Genomic DNA, 19,645 nt, shown 5'->3' with positions numbered 1-19,645 from the left:
CGGTATCGCACCCGGCACAGGGGCGGAGAATAGCCTTTCACGCCAGAAACCCGGCGCGACAGCGCTTCCGCGGACCCACCAGTCGCACGTGCACGGTTGACGCGGCCCCGATCGGGGGCCGCTGTAAGAGGCCCCGCGACGATTCTCCGCGGTCGACTGGACGGACCCCCACCGGCGTGGTTTACATCTGGTACAACCCGGCGGGAGCTCAGACCTGCGGCTATGGTGATGGTCCTGGTGGGGAGGCCGGGAAGAATCTGACTCCGGGGGGGGGGGGGGGGGGGCGCCTCAGCGGTGGCCAGGCCTGCGTTTGGGGGCCACTGATCGATGTGCCATTGCGATCTGGGGGAGGACCACCCTTCCTCTGCGTGGGCCCGCTGTGTGGGTCCGCCATGTTGGCGGCGCCCGTGCCGAAGTAGGCCACCGCGCGATGTGCGGACCCATTTGCGGCCACGCAGTCTGGACAGCAGGGCCCCCTGGAAAATGGAGAACCACCCCGGACTTTCAAGGAAAAAGTCCGGGGTGATTTTCGCCCGTTTTCCGGCGGGCGAGGGACTTAGTCCCCAAAAGGGAGAATCCCGCCCATGATTTTTTAAAATACAAACAATGGGTGGGATATTCGAATCACTCCCGTCCCAGGACCGGACATCGCCACCCTAGGGCAAAGGGCCTTTAACTGGCCCGGCAAACTGTGTGTCCCGTCTGCGGAAATTCCCACGGTGGGCGGGAATGGAAAATTTACCTCAATGGTTTGGATTTAGCAGTCAGCAGCATAACAGGTCCTTTTAATATCAAAAGAAGGAGAAAGCATGATCTTGAAGCAAGCTGACCACAATGTGATCTCTATGCCATGGTTTCCCCTTTCCTGGTGACAATTTAAATCAGCTAATGATAATGATTTGATTACGATGGAAGCTTAAATAAAAATAACCCCCATAAAAAGCATGTGGATTTTTGTTATCTTGCGAGAAATTTGAATTTTGGCAAATATAAAAATAGCTTTCTCGCAACAGTTAAATAGTTAACAATAGCTACAATAGTTATGTTATGAACCCCTCCCATCTAAATCTATCTACTTTCCAAAACTCCAAGAATACACCTTCCCCAAAACAACATCCCATAGGTTTTCACACTGTGAACCAAATCTAGCAAATAATTACCACACAGGACCTGTTGCTTTCTTTTGAACCTTTTTTCGAGTTTAGAATAATTTATGGGGTCTGCCAGGGAGAGAGGTTTGCTGCTTTATTTTCTGCTTCTTTCTGAGAGAAAAAAAAACTCCATTTCCAAACTGGGCGTGGCTATGATGGAGGCAACTGTGCTGCGCGTCTCCACTTTGCTGAACAAAGTATCTGTTTCGCCCTGTTGCTGGGCTAATGTTCGCAAGCCCTTCAGTGCAGCCAAACCCCAATCAGTTTATTTTTTAATCTAATTCTTTTTATTTCATTCCAACTTCCGAACAGTTACAGAGATAGTCATCAAGTTACCACAACATGATCAGCTCAGATATATCTCATTTAATAATGCATAACTTCTGAAACGGTTCTTGTAGTGAAACAAACTATGTCAGAGGGAAATTCAATTAATTTTCGATTGATTCAAGTTTTGGGGAATGCCTCAGCCCTCTGGGGAAGTGTAGAATCACCGGAAGTAACCTCTGGATTTCCCTGTTATTCTGTGCATCTGCGCAATCCAGAAGTATCTGTCAGTGTTGTTAGAGTAATGACAGTGAACACTGATGGTCATACCAGCAATGCCATTGCGAACTCCAGGCCATAATGTTTGAAAAAAGCTGTGACTTGCCATTCAGTCCTTTTACTCTGAGAGTCATAGAGGCCCACAGCACAGAAAAGGCACTTCAGCTCATCGAGTCTGCGCCGGTCAAAAAACACCACCTAGCTATTCTAATCCCATTTTCCAACACTTGGCCCACAGCCTCCTTTGCCTTGGCATTGCAAGTGCACATCAAAATATTTATTAAATGTTATCAGGGCCTACGCCTCCAGCCCCTTTCCGGCAGCGAGTTCCAGACTCGAACCACCCTCTGGGTGAAAAGGTTTTCCCTCACGTCCTCCTCTCAACCTCCTTCCTCTGACCTTACATCTGTGCCTGCTGGTCATTGATTCCTCCATCATAAGGGGAAAAGTTTCTTCCTGCCTGCTCTATCTAAGCCCCATATACTTTCACACATGTCAATCAGGGCAGCACGGTAGCATTGTGGATAGCACAGTCGCTTCACAGCTCCAGGGTCCCAGGTTCGATTCCGGCTTGGGTCACTGTCTGTGCGGAGTCTGCACATCCTCCCCGTGTGTGCGTGTGTTCCCTCCGGGTGCTCCGGTTTCCTCCCACAGTCCAAAGATGTGCAGGTTAGGTGGATTGGCCATGATAAATTGCCCTTAGTGTCCAAAATTGCCCTTAGTGTTGGGTGGGGTTACTGGGTTATGGGGATAGGGTGGGGTTACTGGGCTATGGGGATAGGGTGGAGTTGTTGACCTTGGGTAGGGTGCTCATTCCAAGAGCTGGTGCAGACTCGATGGGCTGAATGGCCTCCTTCTGCACTGTAAATTCTATGAATCATGTGCCCCCTCATTCTCCTCTGCTTCAAGTAAAACAAAGCCAAGGTGACAGTATGGTTTACAGTGGGATGTGTGTGAAGGTCCCATGATTACATTACGGATAAATATATTGAGGATGAAATTGGATCTGGCCAGCAAGATGGTTGAAGGAAATGTTGCAAGAGGCATATTCACTCGGCCATGTTAGAATGGATGTTTTTCATCTCATTGAAATTAGAGGGCGGTAGATGGCTATACAGGACCACCATGGCTGCACAGGACTTCTGTGCAAGACCTGTCATTTCTGCCTGCTCCTGCCCCACTGCACTAATTTCTTCCCGGTCGATAAAGCAATCCAACCCCGAATGTGATTGCGGACACTGCATGTTCCCGGGCCGTGAGTGAAGCAGTGAAAGAGGGGCACACATGGTTATCCGATGCGTCTTGGGGAATATGAGCTCACCCAATGACGGGGGGGGTTGGCAATCACTACTAATTGCAGCTGTATCAATAGATCTGGCCAGTGTGATACCGGCTAGAGAAGGAAGCAGTGGTGAACGACTGCTGCTGCGTACATGTCATAAATAAAGTTACTTTCTGATTGACTCGACAAACTCGCGTTGGATTCTTTGTGGCCCCCAGAAAAGGTCACAGACCTGAAAAAAACACTGGGCGCGATTCTCCCATCGGGCGGCTAAGTGCCAACGCTGGCGTAAAAATGGGAGTGTTTTACTCTGGCGTCGGCACCCGTACCGAGACCCAATTCTCCGGGCCACAGTGGGTAGCATGGTGCTGGAACGGTCCAATTCTCCGGGCCACAGTGGGTAGCACGGTGCTGGAGCGGTCCAATTCTCCGGGCCACAGTGGGTAGCACGGTGCTGGAGCGGTCCAATTCTCCGGGCCACAGTGGGTAGCATGGTGCTGGAGCGGTCCATGCCGCTCAAGCTGCCGCTCCCGGCAGCTTACCCGGCCCCCACGGGGTCCGCGCATGTGCAGTTGGGCTGGCGCCAACTAGAGCATGCGCAGTAGCATTTTTCCCCGCGCCGGCCCCGCCGCCAAATGGCACAGGGCAACAGAAGCCGGCGCGGAGGAAAGGAGGCCCCCAGACAGAGAGGCCGACCCGACGATCGGTGGGCCCCGATCCCCCCGGAGGCCCACACCCCCCTCCCCCAGGCCGGAGAATCGGCACATACCCTGACCGGCGCTGCGCCGACTACGCCGGCCCAGCGGTGCCGATTCTCTGCTCTGTGGAGAATCGTGTCCTGGCATCGGAGCGGCGTGGCGCGATTTACGCGGCCCGTCGGCGATTCTCCGACCTGGCGTGGGTTGGAGAATTCCGCCCACTGTTTCTCTCTCCACAGACGCTGCAACAACCCGCTGAACACTTCCACATATTTCTGTTTCCATTTCAGATTAACGGCATCTGCCATTTCCTCCGTTTTGTTTAGCAGCTATACCTGGTTAATGTGCTTTCCAAGGCTACCCACTGGTGAAGTGGATTTAAATTTAGGGCCGGCCGCAACATTTGCCTGAACATTGATCAATAGGGAAGTGAATATTAATGAAGGGCTGAAATTGTGAGGAGTGAGGGATGTTTTTGAGAGGGGGGTGCAGAGGAGGCTTGGCAGCGGCTTTTGGGGCCTCTACTATGGACGCACGGCAGCACAGCGGTTAGCACTGTTGCTTCACAGCGCCAGGGTCCCAGGTTCAATTCCCGGCTTGGGTCACTATCTGTACGGGGTCTGCACGTTCTCCCCGTGTCTGCGTGGGTTTCCTCCGGGTGCTCCGGTTTCCTCCCACAAGTCCTGAAAGACGTGCTTGTGTTCCCAAACAGGCGCCAGAGTGTGGTGACTAGGGGCTTTTCACAGTAACTTCATTGCAGTGTTAATGTAAACCTACTTGCGACAATAATAAATAATATTATTACTTAGTTGGAGCATTCCTGTTCCTCCTGGATACATATACACACCCTACACCAGGCATTGCTGCACCAGATACTACAATACAATATATACCAACTTCTTCCATTCATCACAGCCAGGGGACCCAGTCTCAGAATAAGCTGCAGCCCATTTATCATTGAGATGAATTTCTTCATTTAGGGGGGAGTGAGTCTTTGGTTTTTATTCTCTGCCCCAGAAGGCTATAGAGGCTCAGCTGTTGAGTTTGTTCAGCACGGAGATCAATAGATTTATATATATTAAAAACATCAAGGGATAGAAGGACAGTGCAGGAAAATGGGGGATGGGCTGAATGGGGGAATGGGCTGAATGGGGGAGTGGGCTGAATGGGAGATAGGCTGAATGGGGGAGTGGGCTGACTGGGGGAGTGGGCTGAATGGGGGATGGGCTGAATGGGAGAGTGGGCTGAATGGGGGATGGGCTGACTGGGGGAGTGGGCTGAATGGGGGAGTGGGCTGAATGGGGTTGCAGGCTGAATAGGGTTGCGGGCTGAATGGGGGAGTGGGCTGAATGGGGGATAGGCTGAATGGGGGAATGGGCTGACTGGGGGAGTGGGCTGAATGGGGGATGGGCTGAATGGGGGAGTGGGCTGAATGGGGTTGCAGGCTGAATGGGGGAGTGGGCTGAATGGGAGAGTGGGCTGAATGGGGGATAGGCTGAATGGGGGAGTGGGCTGAATGGGAGAGTGGGCTGACTGGGGGAGTGGGCTGAATGGGGGAGTGGGCTGACTGGGGGAGTGGGCTGAATGGGGGAGTGGGCTGAATGGGGGAGTGGGCTGAATGGGGGAGTGGGCTGAATGGGGTTGCAGGCTGAATGAACACCCGATACATGCCGCCAAAACGGGATTCTGTTTTATTCATGATAAATTGCGCCCGTGGTTTCCCTGACAGCAGAAAATCTGGCACTGACCCCATTCATGGCAACCTAATTTCAGGAAAAAGTTCTCAAGCAATAAAGAAAGTAAACATTGATGTTTACAAAACACCTTTAGAAGCTCAGGATGAATCAATGACTTTGCAGCCAAAGACGTACGTGTTGTTATTGCTATTTACACATGTCAGCGCCCAGGAGACCAAGTAGAACTCACCTGCTTTTATTGAAATAGCACCGTGGGATATTTTACTTCCACCTCCAGCAATGTCACGCCTTCAATACTGCACTGAAGTGTCAGCCTAGATTTGCGCTCATATCTCTGGAATGTGACTCGAATGCACAACCTTCAGCTTCAGAGACAGCAGTGGCACTACCAACCCATGGCTGCCACTCACCCACGTTCAGTGCATACAAAGGACTCTCTACTGCTTCAGGCCCAGCTGCTGGACAGTTATGCATCTGACTGTACCAACATGATGGGTGGGTGCCCTCCTGGCCTGGAATGTACAGGTGTTTGGGAGTATTGGTTGCTTGTGCACCCATTGCACGTCTGGAAACAGATATGTGCCAGGGTTCTTCGAGGCTCCGCGCCAAAATGGCGCCCGGCATGGGGGTGGAGAATGGGGCCTCAGACCCGCGATCGGGTCCGACGCCGGGACGCGCTTCTCCGGCGACCGGAGAATCGGCGCCAGTCTCGCGCAGTCGAAGTGGCGCCGTTTGGGGGCCGTTGAAAGAGGCCGAGTTCCCGCCGGCGTGGTTCACGTATGGTGCCACCTGGCAGGAGCTTAACGTCGCGTCAGCGGTGACCGGCCTGGTGGGGGTGGGGGTAATCAGTCTCCGGCGGGGGTGGGGGTGGCCTCCACGATGGCCAGGCCCGCACTCGGGGGCCACCAATCAGCGGGCGCACGCGATCTGGGGGGGAGCCTACCTTCTTCCCCTCTGGCCCGCTGTGTGGCTCCGCCACGTTTCACGGCACCGACGCAAAAGTGGCTGCTGCGCGCATGCGCGGACCCGCAGCCAGCTGCGCCGGGCTGCGTATGGCAGCTGGAGCAGCGCGGAGCACTCCGGCACCGTGCTGGCCCCTTGTGGGCCACTGAAACGCTGGGCCAAGAGGCCTGTTGATGCCGGCTTGAAACACTCTGATGTTTACGCCAGCATGAACACTTAGCCGTGTTTTCAGAGAATCCCGGCAATGGAGTCAACAAACATGTAGGGCAGTGTCTTCCGTGGTACTGAACAATGTAGAGTGTTTAAATCTCAGATGAGATCTCCAGGAATGATAGCTGGTATACGAGTAACTGTCAAGTGAGTTTCCAGTTTCAATTCCAATTGTTGAATATGTTACCGTTCTAGTGGGTTTAGATTAAACATGGCTGTCAGGTTCTCCTTTGTCAAAAGCTCTGACAGTGCTATTGTACGACACCTCACATGCAGGCACCAGATTGGACTTCCGAAAGGTTACTGGTCACTGGTGCAAAGTAACAGGGTATATAGCTTCCCATCAAGACCTAATCTTCGCCCTGTCCCCGAACTGTGGTGTGTGAGGAGGAGAGACATTGGAAAAATAGAAAAAGTTCATAACCTCCTCTAAATCTTCAACTGGTCTACATTTGTTCTCCCTACTCCAAGGGGAAAGGAGGTCGACCTGTCTTTTTCAATGTATGTTTTTATGGCAGAGTCTGAGAATGTAACAGGAAACATTTTTATTCCTCAAGAGGAGAACAACTCCGCACTGAATAGATTTCCCTGATGCTCCCAGCCGTGTCAGTAGGCCTTGGTACACCAGTGCTAATCATACTGAGGAAAAACCTTTCAGAACAGATCAAGTCAAAGTAAAGGTGGTTGTACCCAGGGACATGCACCATTTTTGCACCAAAGGTTATCAACTCTGAGATTAGACGTTATTTACTGAGGGCCCAGTGTATCGCTGTGATCTGCAAAGTATTTTTACACCTTGTTTGGCAAGTCTCTTTCAACAAACAAAATGACTTCGAACAGTTTGTTTCTTTTACACACATTCCCTTGATCCCTCAGCAGACATTGATTTTATATTGTATTGGACCGTACGTTCCAAACTCCAGGACTAGTTGGTGTTACCTCAAAAATAAGCTGGGGAACAACCGCCGCCCAAACACCCTGGACGTTGCTCCCATAAGATTTGCACTGCAATTGCCCAGAAGTGTAAACTTTCCCTGGGTATTAGCCAGCACAGGGAACCATCCAAATATGTAAGTTAAATTGCAAACTTCAGATAGTTCCAATTGTTTTATAACAACAGTTATCCCGAATAAGTTAGAAGAATTAAAACCACTGCTAATAATAATAACAATAATAATCTTTATTGTTACAAGTAGGATGACATTAACACTGCAATGAAGTTACTGTGAAAAGACCCCAGTCGCCACACTCCGGCGCCTGTTCTGGTACATGGAGGGAGAATTCAGAATGTCCAATTCACCGAACAAGCACGTCTTTCGGGACTTGTGGGAGGAAACCAGAGCACCTGGAGGAAATCTGTGCAGACTCCGCACAGACAGTGACCCAAGCCGGGAATCGAACCTGGGACCCTGGCGCTGTGAATCAACAGTGCTAACCACAGTGTTACCGTTCTTGCTTCTGTGCAGTTATTGTACAGATGCACACTGACCCTTACAGGACTGCCCCCACATCCCGAACTTCCAGAGGACTCTTTCGTTATCCAGACTCGATATGTTAGCTCCCTTCTCTCTTCACAGACACTGTCAAGCCTTCTGAGATTGTCCAGTGTTTTCTGTTTTTGTTTCAGGTTTCAACATCTGTAGCAAATTGCTTTGACCTTGAGTGATAATTAACTCGTCACTTAAGGGTTTTTAATTGGCTTCTGGGTTAGAACGCTATCCACCATCTTCCCTGCGACTGGTAAAATGCCAGTGACGGCAGTAAGGAAACAGGCACATCCCCATGCCTTTCAAACTTATTTTCAATACCCGCTCCACCTCCAAACATGTTCCCTGAAGCCCTGTAAAATTCAGGCCAACATCTCAGTTCTGTACCAGGTGTCAACGTCGCTTTTGTGCTCAAGTGGGAGTGGGACTTGAACCCATACCCCTGAAGCAGGAATACTGGCAGCTGATCCATAGCTTAGTATGAACCAAAGCTGTAAAGCCGTCCATCAGCATAGTGACGTTCAAAGAGTTGGAATTAAACTTTCACAAGGAAAAATTTTATTAACTCCCAGAGTGTAAGTTTTATGTTGTGTTAACATCCTTGGTTTTAATATCAGTTACGTCAGGTTGGGAAGTTGCTGATCATTAGTTTTTCCACTTCTTTTCTTTTTCAGGCGGGGTTATGAAGATCTGGAAAGAAAGCTGAAACTAATTTCCACAGAGAAAAGTAACCTCCTTCAGCAGCTCTCAAAGTCGGCTACAGAATTGCACGGAATGAAAGGAAATCTTCAGGTTAGACAACAGCCCTCAGCCACTCTCCAGGTTACAAAATGTTAAGCCCTTAGTCCTGGCTTCCTGGCATGGAAATATGCTGTCACACTGTATAAATAACAATGAACACTGCAATAGTGAAAATATTGAAGTGAATTGAAGGGAATTTAGATACATTAACAGCATTCAAAAGGCATCTTGACAAATATATGGATGGGATGGGTACAGAGGGATGCGGTACAAGGAAGTGCTGAGGGTTTTGGCCAAGGTTGGTATCATGACCAGTACAGGCTTGGAGGGCCGAAGGGCCTGTACCTGTGCTGTATTGTTCTTAGTTCTTTGGAGTTGTTTTTAATAGGGTGGCAGAGTGCTGCCTCTGCTGCCTCACAGCGCTCGAGACCTGGGTTCAATTCTGACCTTGAGTTATTGCCTGTGTGGAGTTTGCACATTCCCCTCCCCGTGTCTGCATGGGTATCCTCCGGGTGCTCTGGCACATATCTGTTTCCAGACGTGTTAAATCACCCCGTATTGTCCAAAGGTTAAGTGGGGTCACTAGGTTGCGAGGATGGGGCGGGGATTGGGCCTAGGTAGGGTGCTCTTTCAGAGGATCGGTGCAGCTACGATGGGCTAATGGCCTCCTTCTGTACTGTGGGGATTCTATGAATAAACATGTGAAGTACGTATGGAACTTGAGTAAGGAGCAGAAGTGGAAGCAGAAGTAATGGGCCTCTTCATAAAGATATACATATTTGCCTCATGCTTCTGGTTGCAACCACCCTGACTAATGCAGGTGATTAAACAACAATCGGCAAGATGGGTAATGTTATATTATTGTGAATACCAGACCATTGTAGCTTCCCTTCTCGGGTTTTGCATTACTTACTCTGTCTTGAGTGATAACCCTCTATGTTTGAAGTGCGTGCTGGATGCACTTTACAGCGTCTTTTGCCACACCCCCAATAAATCAATTCACCTCAAACTCAGAAAACTATTCCCTCCCCTACTCAGGCTCTTGCTGACTGATGTTAACTGATGAGCGCTTTGTTGCGTCAGTAATTTAGCGTTCTGAACTTAGTCCATCTGGGAACCATAAGACTGCTCAAGCTCCCTTTAATTAGGGTCCTCAAGAACGAAAATAGAAATTGGTCTGGTCCAGGCAGAATTTAAATCCCCCTTTCAGAGTTTAAAGTGCTGTGCCCTGATTTACCACGTCACTCTTCCGACAATATGTTCTTCATGGGAATCATACTGATGCTTGAGCTCACTTCTGAAGGACATTTCAGGGCTTTGCTGAACTTGAATTTGCTCCCCTACAGCTAACAGAAACAGAAATAATTGGCAAAATGGCACATAGATTGTGTGATAAATTGCTGCTACAATAACATGCTCAAATTGAATCCTCGTATTCTTCCAAAATGAACGACATGAAAAATCTAAAAACACTAAAGTTGTTTGGCAGTGTAGACAAGCAAGCTAGTTTTTAAATTAGCTACCGAGCAAACAAAGGTTTGCCTTGTTTGAACCAACATAGCAGAAATTGAATTTGTGGCAAAAGCTGGACTGAGCAATGAAAACAGAAACAACCGGTTATCTAATTGGTTTCTGGGCAGCACGGTGGCCTAGTGGTTAGCACTGCTGCCTCATGGTGCTGAGGTCCCAGGTTCGATCCCGGCCCGGGTCACTGTCCGTGTGGCGTTTGCACATTCTCCCCATGTCTACGTGGGTCTCACCCCACTACCCAAAGATTTGCTGGTTAGGTGGATTGGCCTCGCTAAATTGTCCCTTAATTGGAAAAAAAAGAATTGTGTACTCTAAATCTAAAAAAACTAATTGGTTTCTGCTTCTGGTGACCCGATAACCTTTCTGTAGCCTCTCAGATGTGTTCTGAAATGGTCTCATTCTATTTCAGATCTGTCGTCTGCACTTCCTCCTAATTTCATATTAGCTTTCTTCATAACTCCTTCAACACAATTTTCTTACTATCAGGTTTTATTGGATTAAAGTATTCCAAATCAAACTTTTCTGAACACAATTCTGCGTAAGTGAATCCTGACAAAATATTGTTTAAAAATGCTTGGCTCGACTATAGACCCGATAAGACAAATATTTCAGCTTCTCAGATCATGTGGTAGATCCTGCTGCAAATCTGATAGCCTCTGAACCATGCACTTGTGTTAATGCACTAATCAGTGTGCAACGTATAGTGAGGAAGAGTGAATTATAGTGAGGAAGGGTGAATTGTAGCAAGGAAGAGTGAATTGTACTGAGGAAGAGTGAACTGTAGTGAGGAACGGTGAATTGTAGTGAGGAATGGTGAATTGTAGTAAGAAAGTGTGAGTTGTGGTGAGGAGTGTGAACTGTAGTGAGGAAGTGTAAATTGTAGTGAGGAAGGATGAATTGTAGTGAGGAAATGTACATTGTGTGAGGAAGAGTGAATTTAAGTGAGGAAGTGAGCATTGTGTGAGCAAGGGCGAGTTGTAGTGAGGAAGTGTGTATTGTGTGAGGAAGAGTGAATTGTAGTGAGGAAGTGTGCACATTGTGTGAGGAAGAGTGAATTGTAGTGAGGAAGAGTGAATTGTAGTGAGGAAGTGTAAATTATAACGAGGAAGAGTGATGTGTAGTGAGGAACAGTGAATTGTAGTGAGGAAGAGCGCATTGTAGTGAGGAAGAGTGAATTGCAGTGAGGAAGTGTAAATTGTAGTGACGAAGAGTGGATTGTAGTGAGGAAGGGTGAATTGTAGAAAGAAAGTGTGAGTTGTAGTGAGGAAGTGTGAATTGTAGTGAGGAAGTGTGAATTGTAGTGTGCAAGGGTCAATTTTGGTGGGGAAGTGTGCATTGTAGTGAGGAAGAGTGAATTGTGTGAGGAAGAGTGAATTGTAGTAAGGAAGTGTGCACATTGTGTGAGGAAGAGTGAATTGTAGTGAGGAAGTGTAAATTATAATGAGGAAGAGTGAAGTGTAATGAGGAACAGTGAATTGTAGTGAGGAAGAGCGCATTGTAGTGAGGAAGAGTGAATTGTAGTGAAGAAGTGTAAATTGTAGTGACGAAGAGTGAATTGTAGTGAGGAAGGGTGAATTGTAGAAAGAAAGTGTGAGTTGTAGTGAGGAAGTGTGAATTGCAGTGAGGAAGTGTGAATTGTAGTGAGGAAGGGTCAATTTTGGTGAGGAAGTGTGCATTGTAGTGAGGACGGGTCAATTGTGGTGAGGAAATGTGAATTGTAGTGAGGAAGTGTAAATTGTATTGAGGAAGAGTGAATTGTAGTGAGGAAGTGTAAATTATAGTGAGGAAGTGTAAATTGTAGTGAGAGAGAGTGAATTGTAGTGAGGAAGGGTGAATTGTAGTGAGGAAGGGTGAATTGTAGTGAGGAAGGGTGAATTGTAGTGAGGAAGTGTGAATTGTAGTGAGGAAGTATGCATTGTGTGAGGAAGAGTGAATTTAAGTGAGGAAGTGAGCATTGTGTGAGCAAGGGCGAGTTGTAGTGAGGAAGTGCGTATTGTGTGAGGAAGAGTGAATTGTAGTGAGGAAGTGTGCACATTGTGTAAGGAAGAGTGAATTTAAGTGAGGAAGAGTGAATTGTGTGAGGAAGAGTGAATTTAAGTGAGGAAGTGAGCATTGTGTGAGAAAGAGTGAATTTAAGTGAGGAAGAGTGAATTGTGTGAGGAAGAGTGGATTGTAGTGAGGAAAGTGAATTGTAATGAGGAAGGGTGAACTGTAGCAAGAAAGTGTGAGTTGTCGTGCGGAAGTGTGAATTGTAGTGTTGAAGCGTGAATTGTAGTGAGGAAGGGTCAAGCCACGAGCAGAGTGGCGCAGCGGATGCGTGCTGGGCCCATAACCCAGAAGTCGGTGAATCGAAACTATCCTCTGCTATTCGAAAGGGCAGCACAGTAGCATGGTGGTTAGCATAAATGCTTCACAGCTCCAGGGTCCCAGGTTCCAGGTTCGATTCCCGGCTGGGTCACTGTCTGTGCGGAGTCTGCACGTCCTCCCCGTGTGTGCGTGGGTTTCCTCCGGGTGCTCCGGTTTCCTCCCACAGTCCAAAGATGTGCGGGTTAGGTTGATTGGCCATGCTAAATTGCCTGTAGTGTCCTAAAAAAAGTAAGTGGGGGGGGGGGGGGGGTTGTTGGGTTACGGGTATAGGGTGGATACGTGGGTTTGAGTAGGGTGATCATGGCTCGGCACAACATCGAGGGCCGAAGGGCCTGTTCTGTGCTGTACTGTTCTATGTTCTATGTTTTATGTTCTAATTGTGGTGAGGAAGTGTGAATTGTAGTGAGGAACTGTGAAGTGCAGTGAGAAAGGGTGAGTTATAGTGAGGAAGAGTGAATTGTAGTCAGCATGGATGAAGTGTAGTGAGGAAGAGTGAATCACCAAAAGTTCCTAGTCGATTTGCTCAACTTTGCTGTTGGATTCATGGATATTCACAAGGTCTCTACATTTCACACATTAATTGAGCATTGAACTTAAGTCCAGCAATTAACAGCGTAAGTACCATTTTAAGAATGTGAAATATGAATGACTGCCGATTCATCCCTCTTACCCTGAAAGTGAACAATTGCAAGTGCAGAGTCTCATTCCTTCAAGTTACGATCTGTTTCAGGAAATTTTGAAAATGTTCATTTTCTTTCTTACATTTCCGCCCTGTCTCTTTTTGTTCTCTCTTCGTCCATTCTTTATTTGCCTCTCTTTCTGTGCCTGATTTAACACTGGATTCACCCAGCCTAACTTGCTCTCACTCTCAGTCCTTCCTCAGATTATTTCTTGATTGAATAATTGGTGGGCAGGGGCATCGCTTGGCATTGTAAGAGCCCAGAGGACCTGTTGGCCTTGCTGCAAGTGACACACCCCAGCAAAGCTTGTTCTTGTATCTCGTGACAAAATTGGCGTTGCCTTTCAAATTTTAGCTCTGCGTGTAATAACTAGAATTACTTCATGGGATATACAGTCTTGCTTTAGGCAAAATCAGCAGAGAAAAAGCAGTGGCAGTCAGACTGCGTAAAATTTGATAAAATATTAACTAGAATCATCGTTACTATTTTATTTTCAACACAGAGGAAATACTGAAAATAGAACAAAACATTCTCTTTCACTTACAGCAGCAGTTAAAGTATGAGGTAGGTAATTCAACTTGAAATATCAAACCACTTCCACGCTAGACACTATTCGTGAAACCCCTGGCAAAGGGATTTCAGCCATAATCAAACATAAAACAATTAATGAATAATTCATTATCAAACATTTTGGTTCGTTGACTTGCTCTTTCTGATGTCCCTAAGTGTTGTCGATGTTGTTTGGGTGCAGAAGCAGCGTATAGGGAATTCAGTATGAGTTTTACAGAAGGATAGTTAGATTTTTTGATGTAATGCTTCAATCGGATAAGCGCAGTGATAAGGATTACATTTTACAGCAATTCTTATTGAACTCTGATTTCAATGTTTATCAAAGGATTTGACATGTTTATCAATTTGGCATTTACATTTTTATTTGTGTACATTTGTAAGTCGTGGGTTTTTGATTATTCACTTAATCAAAAGCAAACTTCCAGTAGAGCTCAGTACTCTAAAGGGTGGATTCTACAGTCTTCAATGACAGGCCTGCAGGTTTTGGAAGTTGTGGGGTTGGGGCGGGGGGGGGGACATTGGGGAGGGGAGGGGGTGGCTAAAATGCAAAGGTCATCATGCCCATCACTTGGCAGCTGGCCAACTCATGGGCCAGTTGATGCCCATAAGAGGTCAATTTATAGTCATTGAAGGCCCTCATCCTATCACTGTTTATTAATGGCCTATGTTTATGTCGATATTTAGCTCCTGGCGGGTGAGGATGAGATTATCCTTGTTAACGGGCACCCGGGGGCCAATTGGAGGACACCTGGTTCTCCTCCACCCCTGGCTTTTTTAGCCTTTGCCTCAGCCTGGCCCTGGCAAAATACTCTCCTCCCATTTACTTTGGTTATGTGGCATTGGGATTAAGTCCCACCAGTGACCACCACTGCCAGTGGAGCTGTTGAGACAGACCTGTTTGGCCGGTGGCTCTCAGAGACCTTGGACGGGATTCTACCAGCCCCGTGCCAGGTAGCAGAATCCCGGCGATCGAGCCATGCTGCCCCGACGCCGGCACACAATTCTCCGCAGTGTGGAGAATCAGCGCCATTGGCGCCAGTGTGGTTGGCGCGGCGCAGGTCGCTGGCCGCTCTACGCCCGGACAGGCCGAGCAGCTGTAGGAAAAGAGCCAAGTCCCACCGGCGCCATTCTAACCTGCTCTGGGACGGCATGACCGCGGTGTGTAAGGGTCGGGTGGCGGCCTGTTGGAGGGGAGGGGGGTCCGACCCCGGAGGGGGGGCCTCCGATGTGGCCTGGCCCGCGATTGGGACCCACCGATTGGCGGGCCGGCCTCTGTGGCTGGGTGCCTCCTTTCCGACGCGCCGGCCCATGTAGCCCTGCGCCATGTTGTGTCGGGTCCGGCGCATTGAAGGAGGTCACTGCGCATGTGCGCGTTGGCGCCGGCGCCACTGCGCATGTCCTCCTTGGCACCAGCGCAACTGCGCATGCGCGGATCCTGCGGTGCCCAGTTCCCACCGGGATCTGCAGCTGGAGCGGCGTGAACCACTCCAGCGCCGTGCTGACACCTGTAGGGGCCAGAATTAGACATGGGAGCGGCCCATTCACACCGTCGTAAAACGCGATGGCGTTTACGCCATCGTGGACACTCTGCCGCAGGATTGGAGAGTCCCGCCCATGACTTTCTGTCCAGATTGGGGAAAAGGTTTTGCCTTAAAGCAATTAATGCTCCTCTGACCATTAACTGTCAGTGGGGTGGACTCTTCCCTCCAAATTCTCACTGTGGGGTAGCAACAGCGGTGCCCTGTAAAATACAGTCAGATATGCCGCTTTGCTGAAGGTTACGAAAGGATATTAAAAGAGAATTAAATTCAAACAATTATAGCATTCTTTTGATTGTGTTGACCTATGTTTTCTTGGTTCAGAATTAAGTGGCAATGTATTTAGGCGAACTGAGAGAAGAAATAGCGGAGGCTCGGACCATAATTTTCCTATCCTCTCCAGCTACAGGTGTGGTTCCGGAGGGCTGGAGGAGGAGAGGGAGGAGGACTAACATTGCACCATTGTGTAAAAAGTGATAACTGGGACAGCATGAGTATTACAGACCAGATAGCCTATCCTCGGTAGTGGGAAAATTATTGGAAAAAATTCTGAGGGACTGAATGAATCTTAATCTAGAAAGACACGGGCAGGATGGCACTCTGCCACTGCTGGTGCCACCAAGGCACCTTGGCACTGGCAAGCTGGCACCCTGACAGTGCCACCTGTGTGTCAGCCTAGCAAGGTGCCCAGGTGGCACTGCCAGCTGGCAGGGGCACTGCCAGGGTACCAGTCTGACAGTGCCAACATGCCAAGCTGGCATTTTCCCACGATGGGGATTGGACCGGAGGTGGTGCCCTGCATGGGTGCAGGGGAGTGAGGGGAGGGCTGAGGGCCCCCTTATAAGTGAGTTGGGGCCTTGGGAAACGACACTAAGTGCTGCCTACTCAAGGAGTCCTGAATCTCCCTGAATGCGAAGAGAGTCCCGTTCGGTAGCGTGGGGTTTCTCGGCACTCCAAGAGCTGGGAAACACCCGGCTAAACATGCTCGCTATGGGACTCTGTTCCCATTCGGGTAGACTTTGCCCTGTAACTTTTACCATTTTTTCCATCAAACGTGGAGGGACCGAGTCACAGGTCTGCTGATTACATTTAACAACAAGCAAAAAACATTTATTAAATATGAAAGTTAGCTTATGATATACTACTCCTATACTCGTCCCTTAGCTTCACAAATATACACCGATTTGGAGGTTAACACAGGTTACAAAGCATATCCTGGCTATAAAGGTCTCAGTAGCACAGAGTCACTTTAAACACACAGGCTGGTTGTAGTCAGACACACTCCACTCTGAAATCAAGTGAATTACTGTAGCTTTCCCCTCAAAATTCCCCAGGTGATTCCGACACCTTAATCCACCTTGTCTCAATGAACTCCGGTTTCCACGCAAGTGATTTCAAATTTTGTTTTCAAAATGTCCGACTTTCAAGTCTCCTTTTAAACAATGCTTTCTTTCAGCTGCTTTCGCCATGGTTTCGCTTTCAAGTTTTACACATCCTCCTTCAGGATTCCTTTGTCTTGACTGTTACACAAACTCTTCACAATTCCCAGACTGTATTAAGATGGAACCAACTTTTTGATTTACCTCTGAAGTCTGCTTTCCAACTTTAAAGCTGGTTACTGCAGCTATCTCTTCAATTCAAAATTCAAAACACTTTATCTGCTTTTCCCTTGAATTCTCCTGAAGTTTGTTCAATTTCTTGGTCTCTGTTCCCTCAGCCTCAGTCTTCCTATGACATTCTTTCTCTCCAAATTCCCTGATTGGCGGTACTTTATTTCGTTCTTTGGGCAGTCTGCCTTTTTGCAGCCCCCTTGTCCTGTCCAACGCTTCTTCTGGCAGACGTTCACTCCCTGGCTTCCTATGTTCAACTCCTAATATACAGCAAAAATGAAACTTTTAAGGTCTTCCTATCTTAAAGGTTCCCCCAGTTGTTAAGCAACAACTTTATGCTTATGCAAACCTGTTTACTTTTCATGCTGGAACCTCTCTAAGCAAAAGAGGAGCACAGTTTGAACTGAGCAATCCCCCACACATACAAGCACCTTTGTTTGGCGTGAATCTAACTATAGGTTCACCCATCCTTACACAGAAACATTCAAGTAAACCCACTTAAAACCATACCATGGGCTGGATTCTCTGTTCGCCGACGCCGAAACCGCGTTCAGAGAACGGGCGGAGAATCACATTTTCCACCCAAATCGGGGGCGGCGCCACTTTCGCGATGCTCCGCCCCTTACAAAGCGGCTGCGCCATGTATTGACGCCCCCCGATGCTCTGTCCCTGACCGGCCGAATTCCCGACGGCGGGGGACACGTGTGGTCTATTTTGTGGGCCGGGTCCACGGACCCGGCAATTCTCCAGGCCGTATCGGCAGCTGGAGCCGGGTGCTCTACGCTGCCGTCCTGCTAGCCCCCAGCAAAATGCGGAATCGGTGGCAGTTTTGTGACAGTTTTCCTGGCGTTCCCACGTCGGCGTGCGGACATAGTCTCCAAATTGGAGAATCCAACCCCTTATTTCTAATATTGACCCATAAGAAGATAAATCCCTTAAAACTACCATTGTTTTCCTGACAGAAGGTGGTGCATTTGGTGTAGATTGTAGCATGGTTTTTGGTACTGCCCCACAGGAGAGATTGATCACCAAAGTTAACAGCCGATGGATTCCAACGCGAAGTGGAAAGTTGGATCCAAAATGAGCTGATAAGCAGGAAGTAAAGCGTGATGCACAATGGGTGATTGGATTGTTCTTTCCAGAGGGCTTCCACAGGGCACAGTACTGGGTCCTTTGCATTTTGTGGTATATATCAATAATTTAAAATTTTATTTTCTTGTTGTTAAAAACTAATTAGCAGACCTGTCACTCTGTTCCTCCACGTTTAGGCCACAACTAATAATGATTTGATTTATTGTCACAAGTACCGAAGTACAGTGAAAAGTATTTTTCTGCTGCCGAGGAACGTACACAGTACATAGTAAACACAAAAATAATCAACAGAGAACATTGACAAATGGTACATCGACAAAATAGTGATTGGTTACAGTGCAGAACAAGGGACCAAACAAAGCAAATACATGAGGAAGAGCAGCTTAGGGCGTCGTGAATAGTGTTCTTACAGGGAACAGATCAGTCTGAGGGGGAGTCGTTGAGGAGTCTTGTAGCTGTGGGGAAGAAGCTGCTCCTATGCCTGGATTTGCGAGTCTTCAGACTTCTGTACATTCTGCCTGATGGAAGGGTCTGGAAGAAGGCAATGCCTGGGTGTGAGGGGGTCTCTGATAATGCTATCAGTCTTTCCGAGACAATGGGAGGTGTAGACAGAATTAATGTGGGGGTGGCAGGTTTGTGTGATGCGTTGGGCTGACTTCACCACACTCTGCAGTTTCTTGTGATATTGGACCGAGCAGTTGGACCAGACTGTGATGCAGCCGGATAGGATGCTCTCTATCGCATATCTGTGGAAGTTTGTGAGAGTCGATGCAGACGTGCCAAATTTCTTTAGCTTCCGTAGGACCTGAAGTACTTTATGCGGTTCTGGTCATCACACTTTGGGAACATCTGGGTACAGAGGAGATTTACAAAGATTCTGTCTGTTTTGCAAAAGTTTTTTGATGAGGAAACATTGGATAAGCTAGTGTTGTTTTCTTTGCGACAGGGGAGGCTGAGGAGAGATCTGATTGAAGTGTATAATATTCTGAGAGGTCCGGATAGAGTGGAAAAGAAGTTCCTTTGATTGAAGGGTCTATAACCACTGGCATAGATTTAAAGTAAGAGGGAGGCGGTTTAGCGGGGCTTCAAGGGAAAATCCTTTTAACCAAGTGGGTGGTATGAATGTGGAACTCACTTGCCAGAAAGCATGTTAGAGGCAGAAATCCACAGAGCATTTCAAAATGACTTGGATAGCTTCTTGAAGTTCCGCAACCTTTAGGGCTAGATCTGGAAAGTAGCGAGGGTATGCATCAGCTCGTGTGGATACGCTGGGTCAAGTGAACCTCCTTATGTGTTTCAAATTTATATGAGTCGGTGAATTCTGTGATTTCATTGAACATTAATACATCATATGCATTGCTCATCTGCAGTTTGTTACAACACCCTGGGTTAGGGCGTAGTTAAATCTATAGAACCTAGGAATTCCGACAATGCAGAATCATAGAATTTACGGTGCAGAAGTTGGCCATTCGGCCCATCAAGT

General features: G+C 48.0%; 1 protein-coding gene across 5 annotated transcripts in view; it reads left to right on the top strand.

The window, feature by feature from the left end:
* luzp2 (leucine zipper protein 2) overlaps positions 1-19,645 on the top strand; it is a 373,042-nt gene that overhangs the window by 159,555 nt on the left and 193,842 nt on the right. For all 5 annotated transcript variants that reach the window (XM_038808327.1, XM_038808328.1, XM_038808326.1 and 2 more), the window contains exon 2: positions 8,709-8,826. In XM_038808327.1, the coding sequence (XP_038664255.1) occupies positions 8,709-8,826 (118 nt within the window). The remainder of the gene's footprint in view (positions 1-8,708; positions 8,827-19,645) is intronic.

Source organism: Scyliorhinus canicula, chromosome 9 (assembly GCF_902713615.1).
Source record: "Scyliorhinus canicula chromosome 9, sScyCan1.1, whole genome shotgun sequence".
Lineage (NCBI taxonomy): Eukaryota > Metazoa > Chordata > Chondrichthyes > Carcharhiniformes > Scyliorhinidae > Scyliorhinus > Scyliorhinus canicula.
This window is presented reverse-complemented; position numbering and strand designations above follow the sequence as displayed.